A 26339-nucleotide genomic window follows, 5' to 3' on the forward strand; every position below is an offset into this window, starting at 1 on the left:
GGATTCCAAGTAACTTCACCATGTCCCAGGACAAAGCCCAAAAATACTGAAAGGGAGAAAGAATTCAGTATCCAACAACATAAAATTTGTACCAACTGTCAGCCAATCAAAAAATACAAAGCATGAAAAGGGAAAAAAAGAAAATATAACCTAAAAATCAAACCAAAGAAAAATCAATAACAGAAACACGATGAGAAATTACACAGATGGTAGAATAGACAAAAAGAAATTGTAAAATATTTTAAACTAAATAAAAATTAAACTGCATATATCAAAATTTATTGCAGGAAGCTAAAACAGTGCTTAGAGAGACAGACACAGCATTAAACTCGTATTTTATCAAAAAAGTAAGGTTTAAAAATCAATGACTGGTATGGGGAAGATATGACTAAAGAGGAACAACATGAGCAAACTTTTTGGTTGCTCATCTTGTAATGATTTGTATCTTGCAATCAATGATCTAAACTTCCATCATAAGAAACTACAAAAAGAGTAAATTTGAAGTAAGCAGCTGAAGGTTAAAAATAAAAAACAGAAATTAACAAAATATAAAACAGAAAAATCATAGAGAAAAGTCATTGAAACCAAAAGAAAGTTGAGAGTACCAATAAAATTAATATAAAATTGATAAATTTCTAGCCAAATTGATCAGGAAAAAAAAAATACCATGGATTAAAAGGGGGCATCACTACAGATCCAACAGACATTAAGAGAATAATAAAGGAACATAGTAAAAGTCTATACCAATAAATTCAATAGTTTAGATGAAATGACAAATTCCTGGAAAGATACAAGATACCAGAACTTGTGTAGAAAAAATAAATAAGCTTTAACAGCTCTATATCTACTAAGGAAATTGAGTACTTTAAAAACTTTTCTCAAAGAAAACCCCAGGCCCAGATGGCTTCACTGGTGAATTTCACCAAATAGTAAAGGAAGAAATAGACCAGCTCTACAAAAACTCCTCCAGGAAATTCAGAAGGACGGACTATTTCCCCATTCATTCCATAAGGTAAACATAAGCAAACAAAACAAGAGAATTACAGGGAGACCACAGACCAATAACACTCAGAAACATCAATGCAAAAATTCTTCACAAAGTTTTAGCAAATCACATCCAGCAAAGTGTAAAATGTGCCTGCCATACTAAAGGATAATAACCCACAGTGTGTATCACCTGAAGGGCTCAGAGAAACTTCCAGGATAAGGTGACTCCCGAGCAGGCCCTTGACAGGTAAACATAATTTCAATAGGTGGTGATGTCAGGGCAGAGAAAACAGCAAGAAAAGACACAGATGGATACAAGAAGGTATAAGCCTAGCCAAGAACAGGTGGGTGTGTTGGCACTCACTGAGGTGGCTGCCAGGCTTCCAGAGAAGTTCCCTTTTCTGGGAACAGTTCCAGACACAGAGCTGAAACACCCTGGGGCCAGCTCTGTGCTATGTGACCCTGACCCCACCCACCCCACCCTCAGTCACAACTGACTGCTCCAGAGTACGACCCATCACCAACCCGGAACAATCAGATCTCTTGCCCACCAATCTGAAACAGGAATGGAGACAGACTCCCTGCCTGAGATCTGCTGGACCCAAATCACCATCTACCTTAAGTCCCCAGAGTTGGTTGGTTCCTGCCCTTTCCTTGGCTTTTCAGCAACTTCTTGGATCTCATGAGCTGTCCCAGGGACCTTCCCATAAAATTCTTTTTGTTAATGTGAGGTGGTTTCCGGGGCTTGTAACCAAAAGAATATTGAAGAGTACCATGATAGTCACTACAAGTTTATCTCTGTGAAAGAGTTAATCACTACTTAGAGTCTGAATCCCTGGGCCAGGGCCAAGCGTCTGCAATGGGAAGTCAGGGGAATCAGATCAAGTTAGGATGGTGGGTGCAATCCAGGTACTCAGAATGGCCGGTTACTGGAGGTTGGAGTTGAAGGGAGAGAAGAAGGCCCCAAAGGTTTTTGAACAGGGGTAGGACATGGACAGCACAGACTTACAGGGAATTGCCTGGCAGTGCTGTGGAGGATGGATTATGAAGTGGCCATGTGTTGACTCCTCCGGAAGGCTGTGATAAAACTACTGGAGTGACAAACTCAGGATCTCGCCTGCTCTCCTGCCTTTGGTCCTCGCCACCGGCACTAAGCTTAGACCCAGGCACTGAATTGTGCTGTTACATTCTGCTGATCAGACAGCCCAAAGAGGGAGAAATGACAACATTTGATGACTAAATGCTGGGATCAAAGGAGGGAAAGAGCTAAAGGTCATGGCAGTTTCAAACTTGGCTGGCAAATTCAACTGAACCAGAAATGGCAGGAAGTGTGATGAGGTCAGGGTATATTTATGGGTGACGAGTGTGGCATAAACAGACATTTCAAGGTGGTGCTCAATCACCCAGGTCAAAGCCTCCAGCATGTGAGGGGCAGGAGGTCAGACTGCAGATCTGGGGCGAAGTGGGCACAGATGGCAGGCGATCCACAGGTGAGACAGACTCCATGGGTCATGCTTGGAGCTCTGTTTATTCCCAGGAACTGAGGGCTCTCGTGTGTCAGGCACTGAGCCAGAGCTGGAGGGGATCGAAGAAGCCAAGGGAGTCAACAGGACTGTGGAGGGAGACGTCAGAGGGAGTCTGCCATGCTTCTTCTGGGCTTCCCTGGGAGCTCAGATGGTAAAGAGTCTGCTTGCAGTGCAGGAGACCCGGGTTCGATCCCTGGGTCGGGAAGACCCCCTGGAGAAGGGAATGGCTACCCACTCCAGTATTCTTGCCTGGAGAATTCCATGGACAGAGGAGACTGGTGGGCTATAGTCCATGGGGTTGCAAAGAGTCGGACACAACTGAGAGACTAACACTGCAGATTAGATCTATGCACTTGCACGAGCACAGTGACATACAGGAGAAGAGCCACCGTGGCTGGTTCCATCTTGAGTATGAAAAGCCTGGAAATGGTCTCAATAAGGGGACGGCAGAACAAACAACGGCACAGACATGGGATTAAACAGCATGATGCAGTTCTACAGGGACGGGAGGTGATATGCTAATACATGCTGCTAAGTCGCTTCAGTCGTGTCCGACTCTGTGCGACCCCATAGATGGCAGCCCACCAAGCTCCGCCGTCCCCAGGATTCTCCAGGCAAGAATACTGGAGTGGATTGCCATTTCCTTCTTCAGTGCATGAAAGGGAAAAGTGAAAGTGAAAGTGAATTCGTGTCCGACTCTTAGCGACCCCATGGACTATAGCCTACCAGGCTCCTCCGTCCATGGGATTTTCCAGGCAAGAGTACTGGAGTGGGGTGCCATTGCCTTCTCCGAGGATGTGACAAAAGCAAGGCACAGAACAGACCATAACAAAGAACGAACCTCCATTCATGTTGGGGGTGGGAAACCCATCAAAATAAAATTGTATATACTTGGTACTTGGGCTTGCACAAGTATCTTTAAAAAGACGCAAGAAACTGTTAACACAAATGGCCTTTGAAGAAGAGGTGGAGGACAAATTTGGGAAAGGGGGACTTTTTCACTGTATCTTCTTTTGCCACTAATTAACTTACTTATCAAGGGCTTCCCAAGTGGCTCAGTGGTAAAGGATCTGCCTGCCAATACAGGAGCCATAGGAGGCATGGGTTCAATCCCTGGGTCGGGAAGATCCCCTGGAGTAGGAAATGGCAACCCACTCCAGTATTCTTGCTGGGATAATCCCATGGACAGAGGAGCCTGGCGGGCTACAGCCCGCAGAGTTGCAAACAGTTGGACACGACTGAAGCCATGGAGTAAGCACGCATACAACTTATCGTCATTAATTATTTCAGAATAAATACATACTCTGTTTTGTTGCGTGCTTTCTAAATGACTCCAGCCATAGGCCGTCGCAGTGAAACCCATCTCTAACTACCTGCCAACAAGCTTTTGAAAAACCTACTAAAACATCAGACCTTGATGCAAGGTCTCAGCTATGCCGAGCCCAGCGCTTGGCAGGGGCCAGAAGGAATACTCTTGGTTTCTCCTTCAAAGAGCTTCTGATGTGGTGGGTTCAGAACTCGCTCATGTCAAGCCAGGTGGTACACAACCAGCGGCTGTTCTCAGAGAGGAAGTGAATGAATGGATCCTAATCAAAACCGTCAGCTCCGCGAGAGGCTGATCCTGACCGCTCGGCCTCAACAGGGGAAGCCAGAGAACCACACCTTTCTTCAGAAAGGAAACCTACACTTCCACACAATCCACTCAGAGTCTATTTTAGCTCTGAACCCAGAATGGCACACTGACTATTATAAATAGCAAAACCAAGATTGCAATTTGACTGATTTCTGTTCTGATGTTAGGAAAGAGGTCGGAAGCTTAAGTCAGTTGTAGACTGAGGGGTCGAGAGCAAACCACAGTGTGAACACAGTCATGCTGCGCTGGACAGTCAACACTTGAACATCCCTCTCCACCACCCCCCACCCGCCCCCGTGTTGCCTGAGTAACCGATTCCTGTGGCTTCAGTGCGCAGAAAAGCACCTGAGAAATTCTAACGAGGCTGTAGAGAGGTTCTGTGGGAGTCCGCCAAAACCAGAAAGGAAATTCTTCAAGGAAAGCAGCCGTCCTTTTCCCTGAAGGCAGACGAGCCGAGTGGCTTACCTTTGTTGTGAGACATTGCGTACAGCAGGCAGAGGACGAAGAGCGCGTGGTAGTCGTCGTCCGGGCTGTCCAGGGCGTGGTACACCATATCCAGGAAGGGTCTGGAAGAGAGGGGCCCGCATGAGCCTCACCTGCACACGAGATGCCAGCTGCCTTTGCCCTTCACAGCGCCCACCACCCCCCGCACCCCCAACCAGCAGCATGGGCTCCCCAGGTGCCTCGGTGGTAAAGAACCCGCCTGCCAACACAGGAGACACAAGTTCAATCCCTGGGTTGGGGCGACCCCCTGGAGGAGGGCATGGCAACCCACGCTAGGATTCTTGCTGGGAGAATCTCACGGACAGGGGACCCTGCCGGCTACAGCCCATGGGGTCGTCAAGAGTTGGACACAACTGAGCCCGTACGCACCAGCAGCATAGAGCATGGCCACCATGTGCCCAGTTCAGCCCCAGGCATGGAGGACACAGAGGTGTCGACAGGCAGGCTCTACCCCGGGAAGCTGCCATGTCTGGGGAAACTGACTAAGAAATTACTCAACAATGGTCCAGCCGCTGTCCCAGACACCGGGGGTAAGTGTGGTCTTGTGGCACTCCCAAGCGAGTGGGCAGACAGAGCACAGACACATCACAGCAGTACTTCAAAGAGCAACAAGAGAATGAAGGAAACAGGGCAACGTGATAGACTCACAATAGCAGACAAGGTACCAATAAATCTGGATCATTTTAGACTGTGGACCCTGGAGCCAGACTGCTGAGGTTCAAATGCTGACTCTGCCTCTTCTTAGCTGCAAACCCTTGGGTAAGTTACAATCCCCCATCTGTGAGATGGGGATTGCACCCTTCCAGGGTTTACAGTGAGGGTTCAAGTGAAATGACAACCGAGCGGCACTGACACAGGCCCAGGCTCGGGTGAAAAGTGCTCAGACACGCGAGCTGCTGTTGCACTTCTGTTCTGAGGATTCCACAGGCACTTCTCCCTGATCTCGCTTTGGCAGGTCCTGACCCAGCAGTTTCTTGGGCCGACCTTCCCTGGCTAGAAGGGATCGATAGGAAGCACTGCCTCTGATGCTTTGTGGGTGAGATCTATCGAGCGGCTACAAATACACAAACGGTACAGCCTGAACGCTGCCCTTCTGGGTGAAGGGCCTGGCCTGGAAAGACTTCAACAAGAGGATAATAGAATGTGCACAGATCTGGCCCATTGGCAGGAGGCTCTGACCCCATGACTGTCTGCGGCTGCCCCCGGATGCCAGCTTGAGGCCAAGAGAGCAGAGAGCCTCAATGAGTGAGCAAGGGCACATTTAACCCCTCGAAGGACACAAGCCACGGTCAAGGCTGCTGACTGGGGGGGAGAGAAGGTGCAGCAGAGAAACACAGAGACCTATTCGCTGCATAACTTTTTATACTTTTTTGACTTCTGAACTCCACAAAGGTACCACTGATTCAAAATATATTGAAACATGCAGAAAAGCAGTGAAATGCACTTGTCATAACATTTCAAATAAACACGTAATACATAGAAATTAAAGGAAGAAACTTTAAAAGAACATTTACTTTCAAGTTCTATTTCTCTGGAGCCCCAGACCCTCCCCTGCCTCAGACCCTCCCTCACCCCAGATCAGCTATAACCATTCTGATGTGTGCATAGTTTTGCCATGTGTGGATCTGTTTTTCTCTCAGCCCCCAGCAATAACACTTTCAAACTTAAAAGCAGGAAAAGTATAAAAAAACACTTTTTTTGCAAACCAACTGCTTGGAATTTGGACTGTATTTTCATTTGGGAATAATACAAATAACCAAACACCCAGTAGCAGAGGGAGGGCTGGGTGAATGGACCATCTTTTATGAGACGAAGTATTATGAACCCATTAGAATTGTGTTTACTAAGAGTACAATAGAGGGAAAAAGATACTTGGAGTTTGATATCTGAGAAAACCAAAAACAAAAATAATAGACATGGTATGGTATCAGCCACTGGGGGAAAGAGGGCAGAGTTTCCACTATATTGGCATTGAAAACTGGCAAGAAATCACCAAAATGCTAGTAACAGCTGTTTTTGAATTATGAAGACCTTTTTTTCCCCTTCTTTATACTTTTCAAGGTTTTTTACATTTTCTAAATGTCTATTAACTTTTTAAATTTTAAGTTTCTTTTTTTTTAAAGACAGAATGTTCTGAGTGGTTTCTGGTTTCTTAGTTCTATATTTCACCATGAACGCAGAGATAGCCCACAGTGTATGGGGAATATAAGGACAGTTCCACTTTGTTCTATGTTGTTTCTTTGGACAAGTGGACCAGTGTCAAGATCCAGTTCACGTCAAGGAGAATTGTCCCCTCCCTCATCCTCAGTGCCCTCCTCCTGGCTCAGTGCCAAGAGGTGAGAGGGTGGAAGACTGAAGGGGGTATCTCTAACAACCAAAAACTCAACACCTTTGCAGAGGCCATGGCAGCTCTCCACCGGGGCCAGTCTCTCCTTGGCGCCCGGTCTCAGGGCTGAGCACAGCTCTTGCTCAGTTTCTCAGGGCCACAAGTCTGCACGTGGCTCAATTCAGGACACAGGATCAGCTTCCACTACGAACTACGTGGCAGAAGATGCCAAAGTCACCATCAGTTAAGAAACAATCTCAATCAACTTGAAGAAAATCCCTCTCTTCACTAAGATTCAGGGGGAAAAAAAGAAGTCTCAACTCCAATACTCAAACATAACATTTTGGTCTGTTGACTTTTTGTTTCTGACAGTATATGAGTGTTTTTTCTCCTATAGGTAAGCTACAGTACTATCACACTATGCAAAATACGTGCTGTTTCCATTTATTAGATCCTAAGAAACTGAACAGGCTTCCCTGGCGGCTCAGTGGTAAAGAATCTGCCTTCCAATGCAGGAGATGCAGATCCCATCCCTCAGTCAGGGAGATCCCCTGGAGAAGAGAATGACAACCCACTCCATTACTCTTGCCTGGGAAATCCCATGAACAGAGGAGCTTGGCGGGCTACACTCTACCGGCTCGCAAAGAGTCAGACACAACTGAGCAACTGAGCATGCAGTGATGTATTAAGCAGGTGCACATCCTTCGTGACAAGTTATTTTCAGTTTTTTAATGATTTGTATTCTAATTAAAGCTGAGCCAAGCACCTAAAGGTTGTCTTCCCCTCCCTTTCTGTGTTTAGAATGATTCCCTTAATTTTCAGAGCTCCCAGTGTTACTTTTTTTTTTTAGCCACAAGATGAAATTAGAAAGGTCTTTGGCAGTACAACTGATAACCCCACTGTGCTGCAAAGATTTTTATTTAATCAAAACTAAAAATGGCTCCCCTGTGCATCTGATAAAAAAATTAATCTTTTCTGTTAGATAACTGAAACACATGTCAAGCAAAGAGATAAACAAGACCTGCAGGAAAAGACTGGTGTGCTTCAAGACTTCACGTTAAGTTGGATTAATAAATAGGATGAGTGTGTGTGTGTGAACTCTCATCCACCATGAGAGTTCAGGAAGTGAATGCCTTGCAGGCTGACAGAGAAACCACGTTGCTGTGCATTCACTACCACTGACACAGGATTCGGAGATTACTGCAAGCATCCGATAAGGAAATAACACTGAGATGGAGAAGCCCTCTAACAGTTCGCTGCAACTTTGGCAGCAGCCCTCTACCCGATTCCTTCTGGAAGGGGTGGCGCTCCAGCCAGGCTGCAGGAAAGCTGGCATCTGGAAGGTTGCATAGTGTAACAGTTTGGGCAGTCATCACTGAAATGAACCATCAAGCAAGAAGTCGAAGGTGGAGAGCAGCATTAAACAATGCTGGCTGCGTCACCAGGGCAGGCCCTACAGACAGTGGTGAGCGTGGCAGCACTGAGTGAATGAGATCATAAAATCCAGATGCTGCCCCCAAGGGCCTCCTTCCTGGGGGAAGCCTCCAAGGGCATCCTTCCTGGAGGCAGCAGGGCACATCCAAGAGCAGCTCGACAAACAAGGCCACACCCCATTAGGACCAGCACTGAAGTGCCTAGAGTGGTGGTGCCTTGCCTCAGTCATTCATTCCAAAGGGTGAATACCATGGCCTTGGGGGCCAGCTCCATCCCTGTGGTCTCTCAAAAGGAGCGGCGCCTCTGGAGGCCAGTGGGAGGAGAAGCAGGATGGCTTGGCTGGGAAGCAGAAGAGGCTACCAGGGTGGCGGGACGAGGCCCGGCTTATCCTCCATGGGCACTCGGCCAGGGCACTTCCCCACCCACTCCATCCCAGACACTGAGCAGCAGCTGATGGCTGGCTCGAGGGCAGCCCTCTGCCCGGCCCAGCGACTACCTGCTCCACTGGACACTGTCCAGGCCAGTGGCGGCGCTCTTCTCCTCATCTGTGGTGTTCTGCTCCTGCACAGAGGTGCTGGTGGCCAGCTCTGGGAGCTTGCTGCGCTCCATGATCACCATCTCTATCTCTGGAAGCAAACACAGACACTGGGATGAGCCCACACGGCCCCAGATCGAGTTTTCACAGACATGCTCATGCTCCAGACGGAGACCGGCAGACCGCTCTGCAAACATCCAGCAAACACTTGACGGTGGTGATGGGAGCCCCCGCAACACCCACGCCAGGGAGAAATAAGACGGGGCCTGCACTCCTCTCTCCTTTCAGCTTGGCAACGTCAAGAAATGGCGTCTGATCTTGACAGGAAAGCCCAGATTGCAATGATTTACTTCAAGAATTTTCCTTCAACAGTTATTTATTCTCCTTTATTGATACCACACTTCCTTCCCAGAGGAATTGAGGAGCGTGGAAGAAATGACATGTGGTTAATAAAACATAACTGAATCCACTAAAAATATTTCAAACCTGTTTTCACTGTAGCATGGGCTCTGCCATGCCCAAAGCCTTTGTTTTCTCTTCCCACTTAGAGCTTCCAGCGGGCAGAGAGGGGAGGGAACCTCGCTTTATTTTTCCCAATTAAATAGGGGCAACATTCATAGCACCTGACTTGAGGACCATGTACATTTTCATTTTCAGAAAAAGGTCTGAACCAACGAAGGAAAACGTCCTGAGTTCGAGGTGGATGGCGGCTGTGCCGTGAGCTGTCCCTGTTATAATAGAGTTCCTTGACAAAGCGGGTGTGGACCATCAAACACTTAGTTCTTAGAACCCAGAGTTCAAGGGCTGCCTCCCATCTTCAAGAGACATGGTGAGGGGAAAGGATGACGAAAGGTGAACCTGTGTCTCCTCTCAGGAAGGACAGATGCGTACCTGGGCTCTGCCGTTGTCTCCCCCTGACCCAAGCAAGAGCCTCCCACTGCTTTTCTTGCACCCACCGCCCCCCACCCCCACTTTGTTGTCCACACAGAACCAAGTGATTTTAAGCAGAAATTATCCCAGGTCCCCTTCAGCCTTCTCATCATGCTCAGAACAAAATCCAAATGCTGTCAACAGTATCAAGGCCACACACGGCCTGGCCCTTGACCACCGCTGACCGCACCTCCAGGCCCTCTCTGCCCCACCAGCTGTCCTGAGCTTCCTGTCACTCGCCTTTGACCCGCATGAGTTTGTTCCTGCCCCGGGGTCTTTACATGGCTGTTTACTCTGCCTGGAATGCTCTCAGCCCAGCCCTCTCTCCCCACGTACCACTCAATCTCGTCACTCGAGGCTCAACTCAAACGCCGCCATCTCAGGGACGTCTTCTTAGACACCCTTCCCATCGGTTTTCCCTCTACCTCTCCAAGTTATTATGAACTCAACTCCACACTTCGTTCAGATTTCCCTCGTTTCTCCCCAATATCCTTTTTCAGTTCTAGGACCCCAGCCTGGATAACCACATTATATCCAGCTGTCACATCTTAGGCTCCTCTTGGCTGCAACAGTTCCTCAGACCTCCCTTCCTCCGGATGACCTTATGGATTGAAGAGTCTGGTCGGGCATTTTTAGGATGCCCCTCAATCTGGGTTTGAGCGATATTCTTCCAATTATTAGACTGGGCTTATGGGTTTCTGGGAGGAAGACCACAGAGAGGAAGTGCTGTCTCATCACATCCTATCAAGGACACAGGCTATCAACATGACTTATGCCGGGGGATGTTTGTCTGCATCACTCGGCCAAGGGAAAGCTGGTCTGGGTCCTCCACCGGAGAGGGACTTTTCCTCTTCCTTGCATCCCACACACTTCGGAAGCAAGTCATTAAGCGCAGCTCACACTTAAGGATTACAGAGCTATGGTCTGTCTCCTTGAGGGTGGACAGCTACATAAATTACTTGAAATTCTTCCATAGAGATGTCCCTTCCCCCTCCTCTTGATTTTACTTTATGGTATTTATAACTACAGGGATCCCCACTTTTTTAAAAGTTTTGCTTTTAGGCCACTTGGGTTTACGGAAAGACCTGTATTAGTACCTGTTTTTGCTAACCAAAAGAAACCTGAAAAGGACTTTCCTTTTTACAAAAATAGGAGAAAAGCAGAAATAGCGTTTAGCGTTGGTGTTGCAGCAGTCACTACAGAGGCAGCACGCACCCTGAGAGCGGAAGCAGCCCTGCCAAACTCCTTCCTGGGAAGCAGAGTTAGTTAGCACCTCAGCGTTGAGCTTGCGCTGGTGCCTTATGTCCATCTACTCTCGGCATCTGTTAGCAAGGTGTGTCCTAAGGGAACTGCAGCCTGGCTTTACACCATCTTCTCTCACGAAAGGTCTCTACTTTCAGATTTCTGGAGAGACCTGCACCTGGATTTTACATTCTCTGTGTATCGGTTTGCTTGTTTCCTGACTGCCTTCCCCACCTTGGGACGTGGGCTTCATGCAAGGAGCTGCCGTATCTGTCTTGCAGTGTCTAGTCCAGGGCCTGGCATAAGGCAAATGCTCAATACAAATCCCTGGAGTGGACCATGTCTGATGGGTCTGCCTAGGGCCAAGCAGGGCTGGCAATGACGCTCAGCAGCTGTGATGTGTAGAGACCTCCAACCTGCGATCCACGTGTGTGCAGTGTCCTCATGGGGGAGGGTTGCATCCTGGCCTCCCTTCTGGCACTGTTAAATGTGACTGTGCTTGCGACTGTCCTCTGGCGGGGAGGACTGCTTCCCCCCACGCCAACAATTGGCCTGGACCTGGGGAAGGGGGCTTGCTCTCACCAGGCCCCTCCCTCCCAGCATGGTCTGAAGTCAGACAACACAGATCACAGTCCCCCATGGGGTCAGCCCCATCACACAGGTGGGGGCTGACACGCAATTTTTAAGTGCCAAGTATTTGCACAGTTTTGTGTTTATTTTAACATGCATTAGAAGAAAATTCTAACTGCACAGAAAGTCTGTTTTGTGGATGCTACTGCTTAGGATAAAGCTAAATTTAAGACAAAACCACTGAGTCAATTCACCAAGAGCTATTGAGTAAACCGCAGTGCATGCAGCCCGTGGCCACGGCAGAGGGCAGGAGGCGCTGCCATCTGAGAAGCACCATTTGCTTCTGTCCTCCCATTCTCCCTCCACTAGCCTCCTTCAGGAGCCTCCCAACAACTCTCATCTTCTCCAAAGTGGGGTGCAGACATCCCAGTGGGTATGTAAGATGATTCGATAGGCAAAACCTCTTTTTTTTAATTATTATCTTTTTAAAAATCTATTTTGTTCATGTTATGATGTACATAACATTTGCACATCAGTACAAATAGGTATAGTTCATAATGTGTGTATATATATATATATATATATATATATATATACACATATGTTGGGGAGATGCGTGTTGAATTACATATGTGTTTATTGTTGGGACATGTCATCTGAAGACTACCAAGTGAGACAATGGTGCCAGCCTCTGGCTTCTGCCACTTTTGGCAGCAGCACCTTTGACCTGCTTCCCACCCTGCTGTGAGGCCCCTTTCCTCCTGGCCTGCTGGGCTGACACGGCAGGAACTCAGCTCCGAGGACTCCCCAAGGTTACAGGGCCAAGCCCTAGTGCCTCCATCTGCTGTGATGTAGTTGTTCCTTTTTGGCTTTTTAATCTCCCTGGACACTCTGAGAGTTCTGGAGCAGAGGTGAGGCTGAAGATAAGTCAGTCTAGCGCTCACCAAACTGTGTTAGCAGGTGCACACCGATTCTGAACAACAATTTCCCAAGGCACCCCCACAGTAAGAGATGAGCACAGAGCTGTTCCAGGGACAGGGTGGGCGGGTGCCCAAACATCTCTGACGACAGGTTCCCTCATGCCCTCCACAGAGGCCCCTGAAGCTCCTTTTGGGAATTCTGCAGCTTCCCACAAAATAGCCTGAAAACCACTAGTTTGGTCCTGGAGACTGAATATGAGGCAACAGAAACCCTGAAGTAGAATGACTCTTTTTTTTTTTGGCTGCACCATGTGGTATGTGGAACTTCCCTGACCAGGGATTGAACTCATGCACCCTGCACTGGAAGTGCAGTCTTAACCACTGGACTGTCAGGAAAGTCCGATAGTAACTCTTCACACAGCTGGAAAATCCGCACTGGAAGCCAAGCCTGCACCCCCTCCTACTTCCCAGGTCACTCCTGGTGCAGAATCAGGCCCACAAGGGCCTCTCCACACACGACGAGGCTTCTGAACCTTGGCTGTGTCACCCTGGTTCTCACAGCTACACCCTCATACCTCCCACCACCCCCCCCAACACACAACTCCTCCAGCAGGCATAAGTGTAGGATGAGCTGCTTCACGTAGTTTTCTAGGTAAAATATACAACAGTTCTTCCAATGCCAAGCAGGTCTTCCCCCTTCCTTTAAACTCTTGAAACCAGTGATCCTTACCCAGGTCTGCCAGCTCCCGGAAACTGTATGCAAAGTGCTAGGCGGGCCTGAGAGGAGTGGCTAACAGGTTTTAGAGGAGAGGGTCTTGCCAGATTCTCACTGTTCCAAAATGGGATTCTACAGCCATCTTAAAAAGTGGATGCTGACGAGGATTTGGTCTTCATGATGGAGAGTCAAAGGGCACCCCTCTTTATGCTGCATCAGGACATCCAGCATGGTTCCACACAGCCTTCTGGGCCCCTGCTGCCCCATCTCCCTGCTGATACCATGCCTGCCTCAGTGCAGCCCCACTTCCCTCCCAGGGTACATGCCACTAGGGCAAGCAGACCAGTGGGCTCACGTGGACAGATTTTCTCTGAATACACTGAGGCCAAGACCCACACGCTGACGATGAATTCCCAGGGAGCTCCATCTGAACCTCAGTTATTACACCAGGAGCCCCCACTTACCCCACCAGCTTTCTGTTTGAGAGGTTAAAGGGACTGAAGCTCTACCCTAGTCCTCTGTGCTCTGCGCGTGCATGCTCAATCATGTCCAACTCTTTGTGACCCCATGGACTGCAGTCTGCCGGGCTCCTCTGTCCATGGGATTTCCTAGGCAAAAATACTGGAGTGGGTTGCCATTTCTTCCTCCAGGGGATCTTCCCTACCCAGGGATCAAACCCAAGTCTCCTGCATTGGCAGGCGGATTCTTTACCACTTGAGCCACCAGGGAAGCCCTAGTCTAGCTCTGTTCAAACTTCAGTCGTGGGCCTGCCTTTACCATTTCTGCCATGTCTCTGTGTTGCCTGAACTACTTCTTACTAATCATTTGATTTGAACTCTCACACTTTTTTTTTTTACTTAAATACATTTTCAAAGAAAACTTCAAATCACTCCTATATCCTTCAGTTGAGCAATCCCACTTACAGGAATTTATTTGGAAGATACACCTCCAATGATATGAAAATGCACAGGCACAAGGGCATTCACCACGGTATTAATGGTAATTGCAAAATACTGGAAACTACCTAAATGTCCGAGCATAAAGACTGGTTGAATAGACTATGGTACACATGGTACAGCTGGGAAAGGAATGAGGAAGGTCGCTGTGAACTGATATGGAGTGATTTCCGGAGACAGGGCTACGTGGAGAGAGCCAAGGGCCAAACAGAATATATGGTGGACTACACTCTGAGTGTAAGAAAGAAGGGGAAACAAAGCATGCATACCTCTGCTTCTTTTTACACAAAGAAACACAGGCAGGATGTTCCAGAAAACAATGTTTGTTATCTACAAGAGGGAGGGGAACAGGATGGAAGGTATGTGGGAAGAAGGATATTTCCTTGAACAAACGCTTTTGCATAGTTTTGAGTTGGTTAACGTTCCAAATTATTATTTTTTTTTTTTTAAAGAGAGAGAGAAATTAAATCAATAAAAATGGGAAGGGCGAACCTTTAACTAAAAAAAAAAAGAGAGAGAGAGACTAAAATACAAAATATATTTCAAATGAATACCATATCTATCCTGAAAGGGGAAAAGAAAGATAGACAAACCCAAGTAGTATATGACACAAAACTTGACTCTATACCTTCAGCTTAGGGACAGGTGAAGTATTTGGGGGAGGGGGCAGGGAACTGCATACAACTCTTTATTCATCAAACAATTCTGAAACTTCATAAAGACACATTATAGGATTGAGCAAATAGTAAATGTTTTGATGTCATTAGGAGCCAGCCTCTCACAGTAAAGGAAGAGACATCAAATCGAGTGGGGCAAATCAAGAAAGAACCCTCCTGGGACTGGCTGGAATTGGAGATGTTGGTAACATGCATTTTGTATACATACCTGCATGTATTTCCTAGCTCTGTTCACTGAAGGGTTCAGATAGCAAGACACCCCACGTAGCCACAAGCACATCTGGTGCCCAGATCTTGGCCTGTTGAAAACCATTCAACCACGGACCGCTGAAAGGGACCAGGGCTTTCCAGAGAAATTAGCCCCGAGGAAGGGCAGAGCTGGTGGAAAATGAACCTGGAACACTTTGTTATGACAGAAAGTGTCATGACTGCTTAAAAAAAATAAATGAAGTGGGCAGATCACAAAGATATAGCAGCCAGCTTGAAAGGGTTCTCAAGGGTCGAATCTGGGACCATTTGAGCATCCAATTAATTAAATACAGTACTGAAATACAACTAAAAAACTGGAATCCCTGAGTTGGTGCCAAGAATAGATAGATAGATAAATGAATGAATGGGAAGAAGGCAGGAATCTTGCCTACAGTGGAATACTGAGCGCTGACACTGGAAAACCAACCTTCTACCACCATCTTGATAAAGACTGGGTCAGCAAGGATCATCAATGAACGCCACATCTCAGGGGAATTTTATTTAATACTATTTAACTGACAATATTGTGCGAGTTTCAGGTGTACAGCAAGGTGATTCATTAATATATATACATATTCTTGAATTATACATATTCTTCTTCAGATTCTTTTCCATTATAGGTTACTACAAGATAGTAATATAGTTCCCTGTGCTATATAGTAGGCCCTTGTTGCTTATCTATTTTATATAGTACTGTGTCTACTAATCCCAAACTCCTAATTTATCCCTCCCTCTACTTTCCCCTTTCATAATCATATGTTTGTTTTCTATGTCTGTGAGTCTGTTTTGTAAGTTTATTCATATACATTTTTTAGATTCTACATACAAGTGATATTGTACAATATTTGTCTTTCTCTTAGTATGATAATCTCTAGGTCCATCCATGTTGCTGCAAATGGCATTATTTCATTCTTTTTCATGGCTGAGTAATATTACATTGTGTATATACATCACACCTTCTTTACCCATTCATCTATCAATGGACACTTAGGTTGCTTCCATGTCTTGGATATTGTAAATAGTGCTGCTATGAACATTGGGATGCCTGTATCTTTTTCCAATTAAAAGTTTTCATCTTTTCTGAATACATGCCCAGGAGTGGGATTGCTGGTTCATATGATAACACTATTTTAACATTTTAGAGGAAGCTCCATACTATTTTCCATAGTGGTTGCACCAATTTACATCCCCACCAACAGGAAGGGGATGTGTGCAGGAAGGTTCTAAGGGGAGATTTTAATGAGGCACAGGGTATCTGCATTATCTCCAAGTGTTTCCCATGGATTGTGAATTGGCTGCTAAAAGAAAAAGTAATGATACAATGAAGAAGCTGGGCCACACCTTAACCTGTTGGCCAAAATTAACATCACCCATGAAGGAAAGAAGGGCATCATGTGACTCCAGAAGTGACACCCTGGGAAGGACATGTCACCTGTGCCGGACTGCAGCCAAGAACGCTTAACCTCAACCTAATCACAAAGAAACATCAAAGACAGAATGAGGAACGTTCTATTAAAACAAAGGTGGAAGAGATTCTGTATTCTTCAAAAATGTCAAAGTTGGAAAAGAGAAAGACAGACTGTGAAAATATCCAGAGTAAAGGAGGGTAAAGGGACATGGTAATTCAAGGTACGACCTGACCCTGGACTGGATTCTGTCCCTGGAGGGAGGAAATATGATACAAAGGATGTCATTAGGCCAATGGATAACCTGGAACGTGGATAGGAGAAAACCATTACAAAGGTGGTAACTGTGTTGTGGTCCCAACAAAGAATGCCCTGCACTTAGTAAATGCAGGCTGATGAGTTTAGGATGGAAGCAGTGCGCTGTATGCAATCTATCCAGAAAAAAAGGAGTGTGTGTGAGAGAGAGAGAGAGACAGACAGACAGACAGACAGACAGAGTGTGTGGAGAGGGAGAGAAAATGCAGAAAGGAAAGCAAATGGGGTATAAGATGTTAAAATATGAGAGTGGCTAAACAAGTATTCTTTACATTATTTTTGTGGTTTTTTTTCACTTTTTATAAATTTGAAATTATTTTCAAATAAAACAGTTTTAGGAATTACTACTATCAGCATAAAACCAGTATCGATAGAGAGCAACTGTGAAAAATACACACATGATGAATAAACAAAAAATGCCGAGGCCTGTTGTACCCATGGAAAGGGGAGACTGGAGAACATGAGGAGGTCAAAGGCACACACCAACCGCGAGGCTCCCCCACCGCACCCCCCTGGAGCTGAGATCCTGGCAAGAATCCTCTCATCATGGTCTTCAAGGCCCTCCCTCTCTGTCCTACCCAAACCCATCTCCACATCCCACAGTCAGGCCAACACTGGTCTAGTGGAATCTCTGCAGCTTATGGAAAGGAAACCAAGGCACAGAGGGGTCAAGAGGTGGGCTCCTCTTCCCAAACTACCTGCATGGTGTGAACAAGCATCTGTGTGGTATTAGTTTCTGTGCCAGGCACCGTGGCTCACAAGCCTGAAGGCTCCAGTATCCAGCCTGGCAGTGGCGGGACCCCTCACACAGCTGAGTTTCAGGCCTCTGGGAGTGGAAGGATGTGCAGCTGCCAGGCTGGGAGCAAGAACTCAAGTGTCCAGCTCCTTTAGCTTCGGCAAGCCCCAACCGGACCCTGCTTGGCCTCTATCATTTCCACAAAAATCTCCTCAGCAAATACCTATATTCACAGCAGCCAAAAGGTGGAACCAACCCAGGTGACCATCGAGTGAAGTAAGGCAGAAAGAGGAAGACCAATATCATCTATTAACGCATATATATGGAACCTAGAAAGATGGCACTGATGTGCAGGGCAGCAAAGGAGACACAACAGACTTTTGGACTCAGTAAGAGAAGGAGAGGGAGGGATGATTTGAGAGAAGGGCATTGGAGCATATACATTACCATATGTAAAATGGAGAGCCTGTGGGAGTTTGATGGATGATGCAGACACCCAAGGTTGGTGCTCTGTGACAACCTGGAGGGATGGGGTGGGGAGGGAGGTGGGAGGGGGGCTCAGGAGGGAGGGGACACAAGTATGCCTGTAGCCGATTCATACTGATGTCTGGCAAAAACCATCACAATATTGTAAAGTAATTACTCTCCAGTTAAAATAAATGAAATTTAAAAAAGAAAGGATAAGCCAAATGGAGTCTATTCAAAAAATAAAATATCATTCAGCCTTAAAAAGGAAGAAAATCCTGCCACATGTTATAACACGGATGAATCTTGAGTACCTGATGCTCAGTGAAAGCAGCCAGTCTCAAAAAGACAAACACTGTATTGATTCCTCTTATGTGAGGCACCTAGAGTGGTCAAATGCATCGAGCCAGGGAGCAGGGTAGTGGCTGTCAGGGGCAGGAGGGAGGGAGAACAGGGAGATGTTTAGTAGGTATGGTTTCGCTTTGGGAGGGTGAAGTGTTCTGGGGCTGGAAGGCAGTAATGTTTGTGCAAATCGCTGAATGAGCAGGAGAGGCCTGCGGACTCTCAGGATCCAAGGACGTCAACCTCTGTCCCTTGATGTGACAACTCTGGCCAAATCCCTAAGCTTTCCCAGTACTCAGTCACTGTGGATTTTTTTTTTTTTTAAATAACAGCCATAATTCATCAACTTCCCAGGGTGATGGGCATTCTAATCTGATTAATATTTGGTAAATGAAGTGCTTTTCAGGGAAATGGCAGGCCTGACCTCCCAACAGTCTTTGACTTGACAAATGCAAGGATTTTTTTCAGTTGCCCTCTGCGGTCAGTGTTCTAGCCATCACGGCGAGGCCAGACGATAAAAAGAGGGGCAGGGGATGATAAGAAGGCCTTAGAAAGCAAGTTATGGAGAGGAGGAGAAGGATGCCCTTGCTGGTTACCTAGGAGATATGGGAAGGACTGCATGCTGTTGGCTGGCTTTGGAGCAGAATTCCAAGAGGGCAGCAGCGCCTGGCAATGACACAGTGCGTATGTGCTGAGTATTCGTGGTACCCCTTCCTTTGCTTTTTTTTTATTACTATTCACTGGATAGCACAAGATTGAATTCAGAATTTTCTTTTTTTTCTGGGAAGTTGCCTTCCAGAGGATTTGTCTAACCTGACCTCTCATCCTTCTCCTTATACTAGTTAAGCCCATTGGAAAAGCTGGTGCCCCCACACCTCTGTACCCCAGTGGCTCAGCCTCCCCATCCCTCTCCCACTCCCTGCTCCAGAAACACACACATACACACACACACTCACCCACCTCACTGTTCATTACAGAAATTAACAGAGGGCCCAAAGAAACTCACCAGGGTGACCAAGCATACATCCCCCCAACCAAGCTCAAGTCCCACTCTGGGCTCCTCGCTCCACTATCTTGCCAGGGCTCCTATTCGGTGTTCATGAGTCACCTGCTAAATGCTGAAGCACTAAAGGTTCTCATTTCTGACAACCTGAGGACTGGCATCGTGCAGCCCCCTCTATGGGTAAAGAAGCACACAAAATTATTTGCCCAGCGTCACACAGCAGCCCTGGGGCAGAGTCATAGGTGTCTGGGATGTAGACCTCGACCTCCTGATACCTAGTCCCTGGCTCGCCCTCATCAGAAACCTGCCTGGCCTGGGGTTGGCTCTGGCTTTGCAAAAATGAGGTCAGAAGGTTCAATTTCATTTCAGTAGAGACTTCAGAAAGGGAGAAAAAAAAAGCCAAGCTTGGGACTCCTTAACTCCCAGTTAACTTGGTAGGTTCAAAGCCACTACTGTTCTGTTCCCTCCATGCCTTTGCAGGGATTCAAGAGAGGAGTAATCTTTGAAGGTCAGGCCATGAAATTGATGGCTACTTTTCCTTATAGGCAAAAAGCCTATTTTCCCATATTTTTCAACCAAGAAATTCAAACAATTCATTCTCTTGTCTCAGGTCCATTTATTAAGTTACTGCTGAATCCAAAAAGAAATGACTGTCATTTCAGACTGAAGGGTAGACTAAGACATGAATGAGCATCTGGGTGCACACTCCACTGGCCAGAGGGACCAGGGCACCCTGGTCTTCCTTTCAGCACTCAATTTCTGAAAATTAAAAGGTCCTGTGATTTTTTTTTTTTTTGGTTTCAGAATGAGTTGCCCATCACTGGGGACCTGAGGCAGAGCATATTTCTCTGCAAACTGGGGATGGGAGTGAAGGGTCCAGGGCTGCACATTCATTTCACACAACTTCTTTGTCTGGGCTTAAAAGTGGAGGAGGTGTGAATTCTGGGTGCTGCCTCTGTCAAAAAAAAACAAGTCAATGCCACATTCAAATCAGGTCATGGCAGACTTGTGACTTGTGACCACACGCCTTTTTATTCCTATGCTTTCTGCCGCCTTTTAAAGTAAAGAGTTCACTGCTGAAGTGGGGATGACAGGGTATGCAGGGGGAACTGGGGCCAGCATCTCTTTATTCAAGAAGTCCAAGGCTGTCAACGAGCTCACCAGGTCCAGGGACGATGTGAGAAGCACCACGTTACAGACAAATAGCTGGGAGGAGAAAACAGCCACAAGTCCCATCTCAAAACAGGAAAGGAATGGAAAAGAACACAAGAAGAGACAGAGGAAGGGAGCAGCTGGCCTGAGGGAAATGGAGGAGTACGCAGAAATGGTGTGGTTTTCTAAGAGAGCACCTGCTGTTTCTGCGAGCCCGGCACCCACGCCTCTGTCTTCTGATGAATGTGTTTCTTTCTGAGGGAGTCTCGTAGGGCAGACGCACAACTGGCCTGACCAATCAGCACAGGCTGTCCCTCTGCAGGGTGGGCGAGCCAGGCCCACCAGCACCAGAGAGCCTCAGCTCCCAGGCTTCAGCTGCAGCTCTCTCCCCACTTGGTGGCTTGGCAGGACGTGGGCCCTCAGCTGCCGATGGTCATCTATGCACCCAAGTCCAGCCCCTCCTGGGCCTCCCAGTTAGACAAACAATAATTGCCTTTTCTGCTTGAGTGAGTCTGAGTTGAATATCTAAATCTTACAACCACAAGAATCCTAACATATCCTCACGTTTAAAAAAAAAAGTCTTTATACTTCCTAGAGTCACAATTTCCAGATGGGGACAATGAAGTCCAGAGCGTGGGGACACCCTCCAAGGCACACGTAGGTCTGGCTGGTGAGACAGGACCGTAAGTCACATCTCCCATCTCCCCCATCGACTCTGTCCTCTGGCTTGAAACCAAGTGAGAAAATGCTCCTGACACCCTTCCAAGTCACAGGAATTAACAGCTATGTGGTTTCACCCAAACACAGAGACAGTCTAAGGAGAGAGCACCCAGTGGCCACACCTTCAAACACAAGAATAACTGAGAGGTCAAATAAACAATTCAAAGAGCCCCAGAATATACCTGCTGCTGCCCAGTTAGGTGTTTCTTTGCTGGATGGGCCTGCAAAAGTTGTATTTATTTACATGAGTTGGGCCAGGAAAACAGAAGGGCACTACAAAGCTGAGGGGGCCATGGAGAACCACAACCCACTGGACCCTGAAGTTGGCATCAACCATGCAAGCAAAGTCTCTCAGGAAATTCCTCTGAGCCCTGCCTGACACAACCTGGCTGAGTAACCACCTGGAAAACAAGGTTCTGGAAGCTGGTGAACATGTCCCTCTGTGCCCCTGCACAGGGCAGGTGGGCTTAGCCTGCAGGGAGCACCCCCTCCAGGGAGGCCACCCCCTACCCCCTGGATCCCAACAGCGAGCAGGGACAGGAGCCTTGCAGAGCCGCTGCAGCCCCCGTGCGCCAGGACTAGGCTGCCCGGTTGAGTCACTAGATTGTGTGTTTGAGGCCAAGCCTGCCCTTGTCCACACCATGGTTAGTCACAGCCCCGGCCTGGTTAGACAGCAGCCCTTAAAAGGATTGGAACAAAAAGAGGTAGCATCTTTCCAAAACAAAATTGACGAGAACACAGTGTACAAAATGGGGTGAAGTCGTCCATTTTCCCCCCCGGGTGGCTACAGGACAGCTAAACCGAAAGTTTCAGCAGATAATTTTCTCCCAAGTTAGAACAAAAAGTCAAAATGATGCAAATAAGCAAACAAGTATGGCTTACCTTGTGTCTGCCCCTCACCTCCCCGCCACAGTGATATTTGTTGACAAAGGTTTTCTGAACCAGAACGGAATTCCTAAACCAAGATGCTTACTGCACGCTTTGGACAGAAATAAAAGCATGATGGAGATCTCAGCCTAAAAAGAGGGCTGATGGCAACAGGGAGACACTTGGGTTATATTCATCGAAATATGATCGTGGCATTTGCAGAGAGCTGCCAAGATCATCAGAATGGGGCCAGCGGGGTGGGGGTGGGGGTGGGTTTTGGCTGCATAATCGCAGCAAACTCCCCCAAACAAATGAGTTCCCAGTCAACTGATTTACTGAGCGGCTCCATTTTCCAGCTTTGGATGCCTGGACTCGCAGTCCAGGCTGATGAGCCGGCAAGCTGGCTGCAGAGGAGCCACTGCAAGCCCAGGACCCAGAGGAGGGCTCACGGGAGGTGCTCCCCCCACACCCCGAGCAGAACGCAGGCGGGAGCTGGGGAGAGCCCAGACCTGTCCCAGGAGGCGTGCTAGAAGCTCCCCTCCGGCAGGCAGAGCTCCCACCTCACTTGACCCCATCACCTCCTCCACTCTGAGCGCCCGGGGCCGTGGCCAGAGACCCCATCTGTATGGCTGCAAGCCTGGCCCATGACACAGGCAATGGTTCAAACTTGCTTCATCCCCGGGGCTGACAATGCTCTCCAGATGGAGGCATTAGCGTCTAAACAAGAGGGAGGTGAAAAGTAAACCAGAATCGTTTTCAACAAGGGCAGAGAAGAGGACAAAACGATTCTGTTCACTGACCCCAAAGCACCGAACACCAGTGTACCTCATTCTAAACAGATGAGGGCTTGAAAAAAATCTTAATGCAAGAATCTAGGGGGTTGCATTTGATCATTTGATTCCCCCAAAACCACAATCGTATGAAAAGCATCTAATTGCATCAGCCCTGGGCCATTTTTCTTCCTGTAGTACACTGGCAATAACGACTTCAGTCAAAAATCATCATCCTAGGTTATCAGGATTATTAGGAAGAACACCAATAATGATAAAGATAACCATACTATTAATAACGGTAGTTTTGAAATAATAGTAGTGGGAGATACTTATGACATGGGCCAGGCACCATTCTGAGCATGTTACGTGCATTAGCCCATTTCATTCTCCTAATAACAAAGTAAATACTCTCTTTTGACAAATGGGAAACAGAAGCAGGGGTTAAGAGGATGGGGCCTCGCTCCAGGCTGCCCATCGGATGAAAGCAGGCCTTGTATGGATCTGGCCACAGCTGTCGCCAGAGGGCGGGCTGTGTAGAACGAGGCACACAGGTGTCTGGAACGGCAGGCGCACCCAGGGACACACACGGGGGAGCAGACACAGAGGACGGCCCGGCGGGCAGGCTGGCGGTGGCGCGTGCACTCACCTTCATTCTCCCCACTCGTCTTGATGCCTTTTGAACCACCCTCTGTACCTTTAGCCTTCTCGGCGTCTTCCTGGGCGTCCTCGGCGGGCCCCTTCTCCTCGTCCTCCTCCTCCCCAACGTTTTTGTAGTTGGGTCTCTTTTGCACCCGCCTCTTGCCCTTGTGCTTGTTCATCTCAAGGGACCGCTCTAGTGTCTCGGTGGGTTTAATAAAACACCGAATGCTCGGCTTGGCCTGAAAGTTGAACCAAGACAACGGACAGATATGAACAGTGGGGTCTCACCGGCTCCTATGGAGCTGTCTGAGGGTTTCTGCCCCAAGAAATTCCCTTCAATACAACAAATTCTATGTCTTCGTTGATCATTACAGCTATTATTAACATCATTACTAGTAAATAATCTAAACAGTAGCACCAGCTACCATTTATTTATTGCCCACAGTCCCAAGTCACTCTGCCTTTGACCCACACCAGCTCCATGCTTCCCAAAGGCCAGAAACATACTTTTAATACTTTGGTGGTTTTTCCTATGTGCCTGATGCTGATTTAAGGGCTCTGACTACATTATCACACTTAACAGTTTACAAAACCCCCACAGAATAGTACTGTTGTTATGTTCAAGTTATGCTCAGATGAGGAAATGGAAGTTCAGAGATGTTACACGACCTGCCCAAGGCCACACAGCCAGGAGGTGACAGAGCTGGGATTCAAAACCATTTACCATCTGCACAATTTATGTCTTAACCACAGCACACTGATGTCATTATTAAATTTCAATTTAAATATATTTATTTTAAGAGGAACTATATATCACAACAGAAATGAAACACCAGTGTACCTTGCTAATATAAAAATAGAAAAGAAAAAGCAAGGTGAGTTGGATATAACCAGATTGCTGGCTCTCTTTAGAAGGGGAGCCTAACAAGTATGAGTGATATGTTAAAGCTCATCCCCAAAGGAAACTTGCCCCCAAGGAAGAGGTTTTTCCCTAAAAAGTCAGAAGGTTCCTAAGAGAAAAGAAAAAGGCCTGTGTGTCACCACAATTCATACCCTGCATTGTGGAAAACACAGCTGTGTCTCCGTCCTTACAGCAACCATGAGATATAGGGATTATCAATCCCATTTTACAGATGAGAAAATGAGGCCCAGAAGGGCTAGGTGACTTGCCCAACATCACACAGTTACTGGCTGCAGAGCTGGAATCCTGGCTCTCAATTCTGTGAGAGCCCAATCCCAAAGCCCCAGGCTCTTCTAAAATAATAATGCTTCACCAGGAGCTCAAACTCAGTTCCCAGCTTAGTATTCTTTAAATAGTATTTATATGCAAATGAACCAGGTCCAGAAAGGAGCAAGGATCAAAACTCATCCCTCATCTGTTCAGGGCAGGATTCTGATTGAAGTGTTTTTCTCTCTGCAGGGTCCAGGTGATATCCAGACATCACTTTGTCATTGAAAAACAGAAATGTTTTAAAGTAAACTTTTCCATTATCTTGATTCAGTCTATCCATCTGAATTTACCCCAAACAACCACCTACTGTCTTCTGGGGGCCACTGTACCCTGCCAATAAGTGGAATGTGCTCTAAGAACGCAGATTAATCTTAATAATGCTCAAATCAAAACCTAATTGAAAGTTAAATTACCATCCAAATCCAGACATTAATTTTTATTTACCTACTTTGGATTATTCATCCACAAAAACGACAGATAAAATTGAGACATGATTCAAGTGTCCAGGAAACCCAGATAGTACGTTACAGATGCCAACAGCCAAGAGCACAGAGACGGGAGCATTCCGGGCTCTCACTTCTTGACAGACAGCATCCATCAGAGCCCACTTAGGACGCTGCGTGACAGAACGCAGCCCTGGATGCTCCTCACCCTCTCTGGAAGGACCAAGACCTGGTAGGTTAGGGCCCCAAGATGAAGCAACTGCTTCCTCTGATTACCACTCATTCCCAGGGACTACACAGCACACTGCACGCAACTGAAGCTTTCAGAAACAGAAAAGTGAGACCCCACGCAGAGCAAAACACCACTCGGTTAGAAGCTGCAAGCAGAAATTCACAGGGACAGATGCAGACAGCACTCCCTGAGCTCTGTGTGGACTCAGATGTCCAGAACAACTGGCTACACTAGGAGAGGAGGAGCGGTGCATAAGGTCCAGGGCTGGTCAGGGTGCTGTGAACGCCAGCTGGAACCTACGGGAGCAGTGAGGCCTCTCTCAGCTCCTGGCTCCTTGTCTAAACCATGGGGCAGTAATTCTGGCCTTCTGGGACTAAAGGGAATCATGGGTGGAAAGCTCCTTCAGGCTTCCTGGGCAGCTCGGTGGTAAAGAACCTGCCTGCCAATGCAGGAGACACGGGTTCGATCCCAGATCCAGGGAAGATCCCTCACGCCAGAGAGCAAATAAGCCTGTGCACGCAACCACTGAGCCTGTGCTCTAGAGCCCGGGAACCGCAACTACTGAGCCCATGTGCTGCAGCTACTGAGGCCCACGAGACTAGAGCCCGTGCTCTCCAAGAAGAGAAGACACCGCAATGAGAAGCCTGCATACCGCAACTAGAAAGTAGACCTTGCTCTTCTAACTAGAGAAAAGCCCATGCAGTGATGAAGATCTAGCGTAGCCAAAAATAACTAAATTAAAATTTTTTTAAAAAAAGAGTCACTGGAAGCAAAATATATTAATTATTAAAAAAAAAAAGAGAGAGAGAGA

At 47.2% G+C, this 26339-nt stretch overlaps 1 protein-coding gene across 23 annotated transcripts in view; it reads right to left on the reverse strand.

Annotated features, from left to right (window-relative positions):
- The window catches only part of CLEC16A (C-type lectin domain containing 16A), a 234140-nt gene that overhangs the window by 148985 nt on the left and 58816 nt on the right, over nucleotides 1-26339 (reverse strand). For 13 of the 23 annotated variants that reach the window (XR_014073992.1, XM_081560420.1, XM_081560404.1 and 10 more), the window contains 3 exons: nucleotides 23630-23861; nucleotides 8907-9036; nucleotides 4612-4712 (listed from right to left, as the gene is read on the reverse strand). Coding sequence is in view for 21 of the 23 variants with exons in the window: in XM_081560420.1 (XP_081416546.1) it covers nucleotides 4612-4712; nucleotides 8907-9036; nucleotides 23630-23861 (463 nt within the window). In the remaining 2 variants the exon portion in view is untranslated. The remainder of the gene's footprint in view (nucleotides 1-4611; nucleotides 4713-8906; nucleotides 9037-23629; nucleotides 23862-26339) is intronic. The other 10 variants (XR_014073993.1, XM_081560421.1, XM_081560406.1 and 7 more) reach the window with 1 other exon arrangement.

The sequence above is a fragment of the Giraffa tippelskirchi genome, chromosome 13, assembly GCF_054371585.1.
Source record: "Giraffa tippelskirchi isolate mGirTip1 chromosome 13, T2T-mGirTip1v1.2.pri, whole genome shotgun sequence".
Classification (NCBI taxonomy): Eukaryota; Metazoa; Chordata; class Mammalia; order Artiodactyla; family Giraffidae; genus Giraffa; species Giraffa tippelskirchi.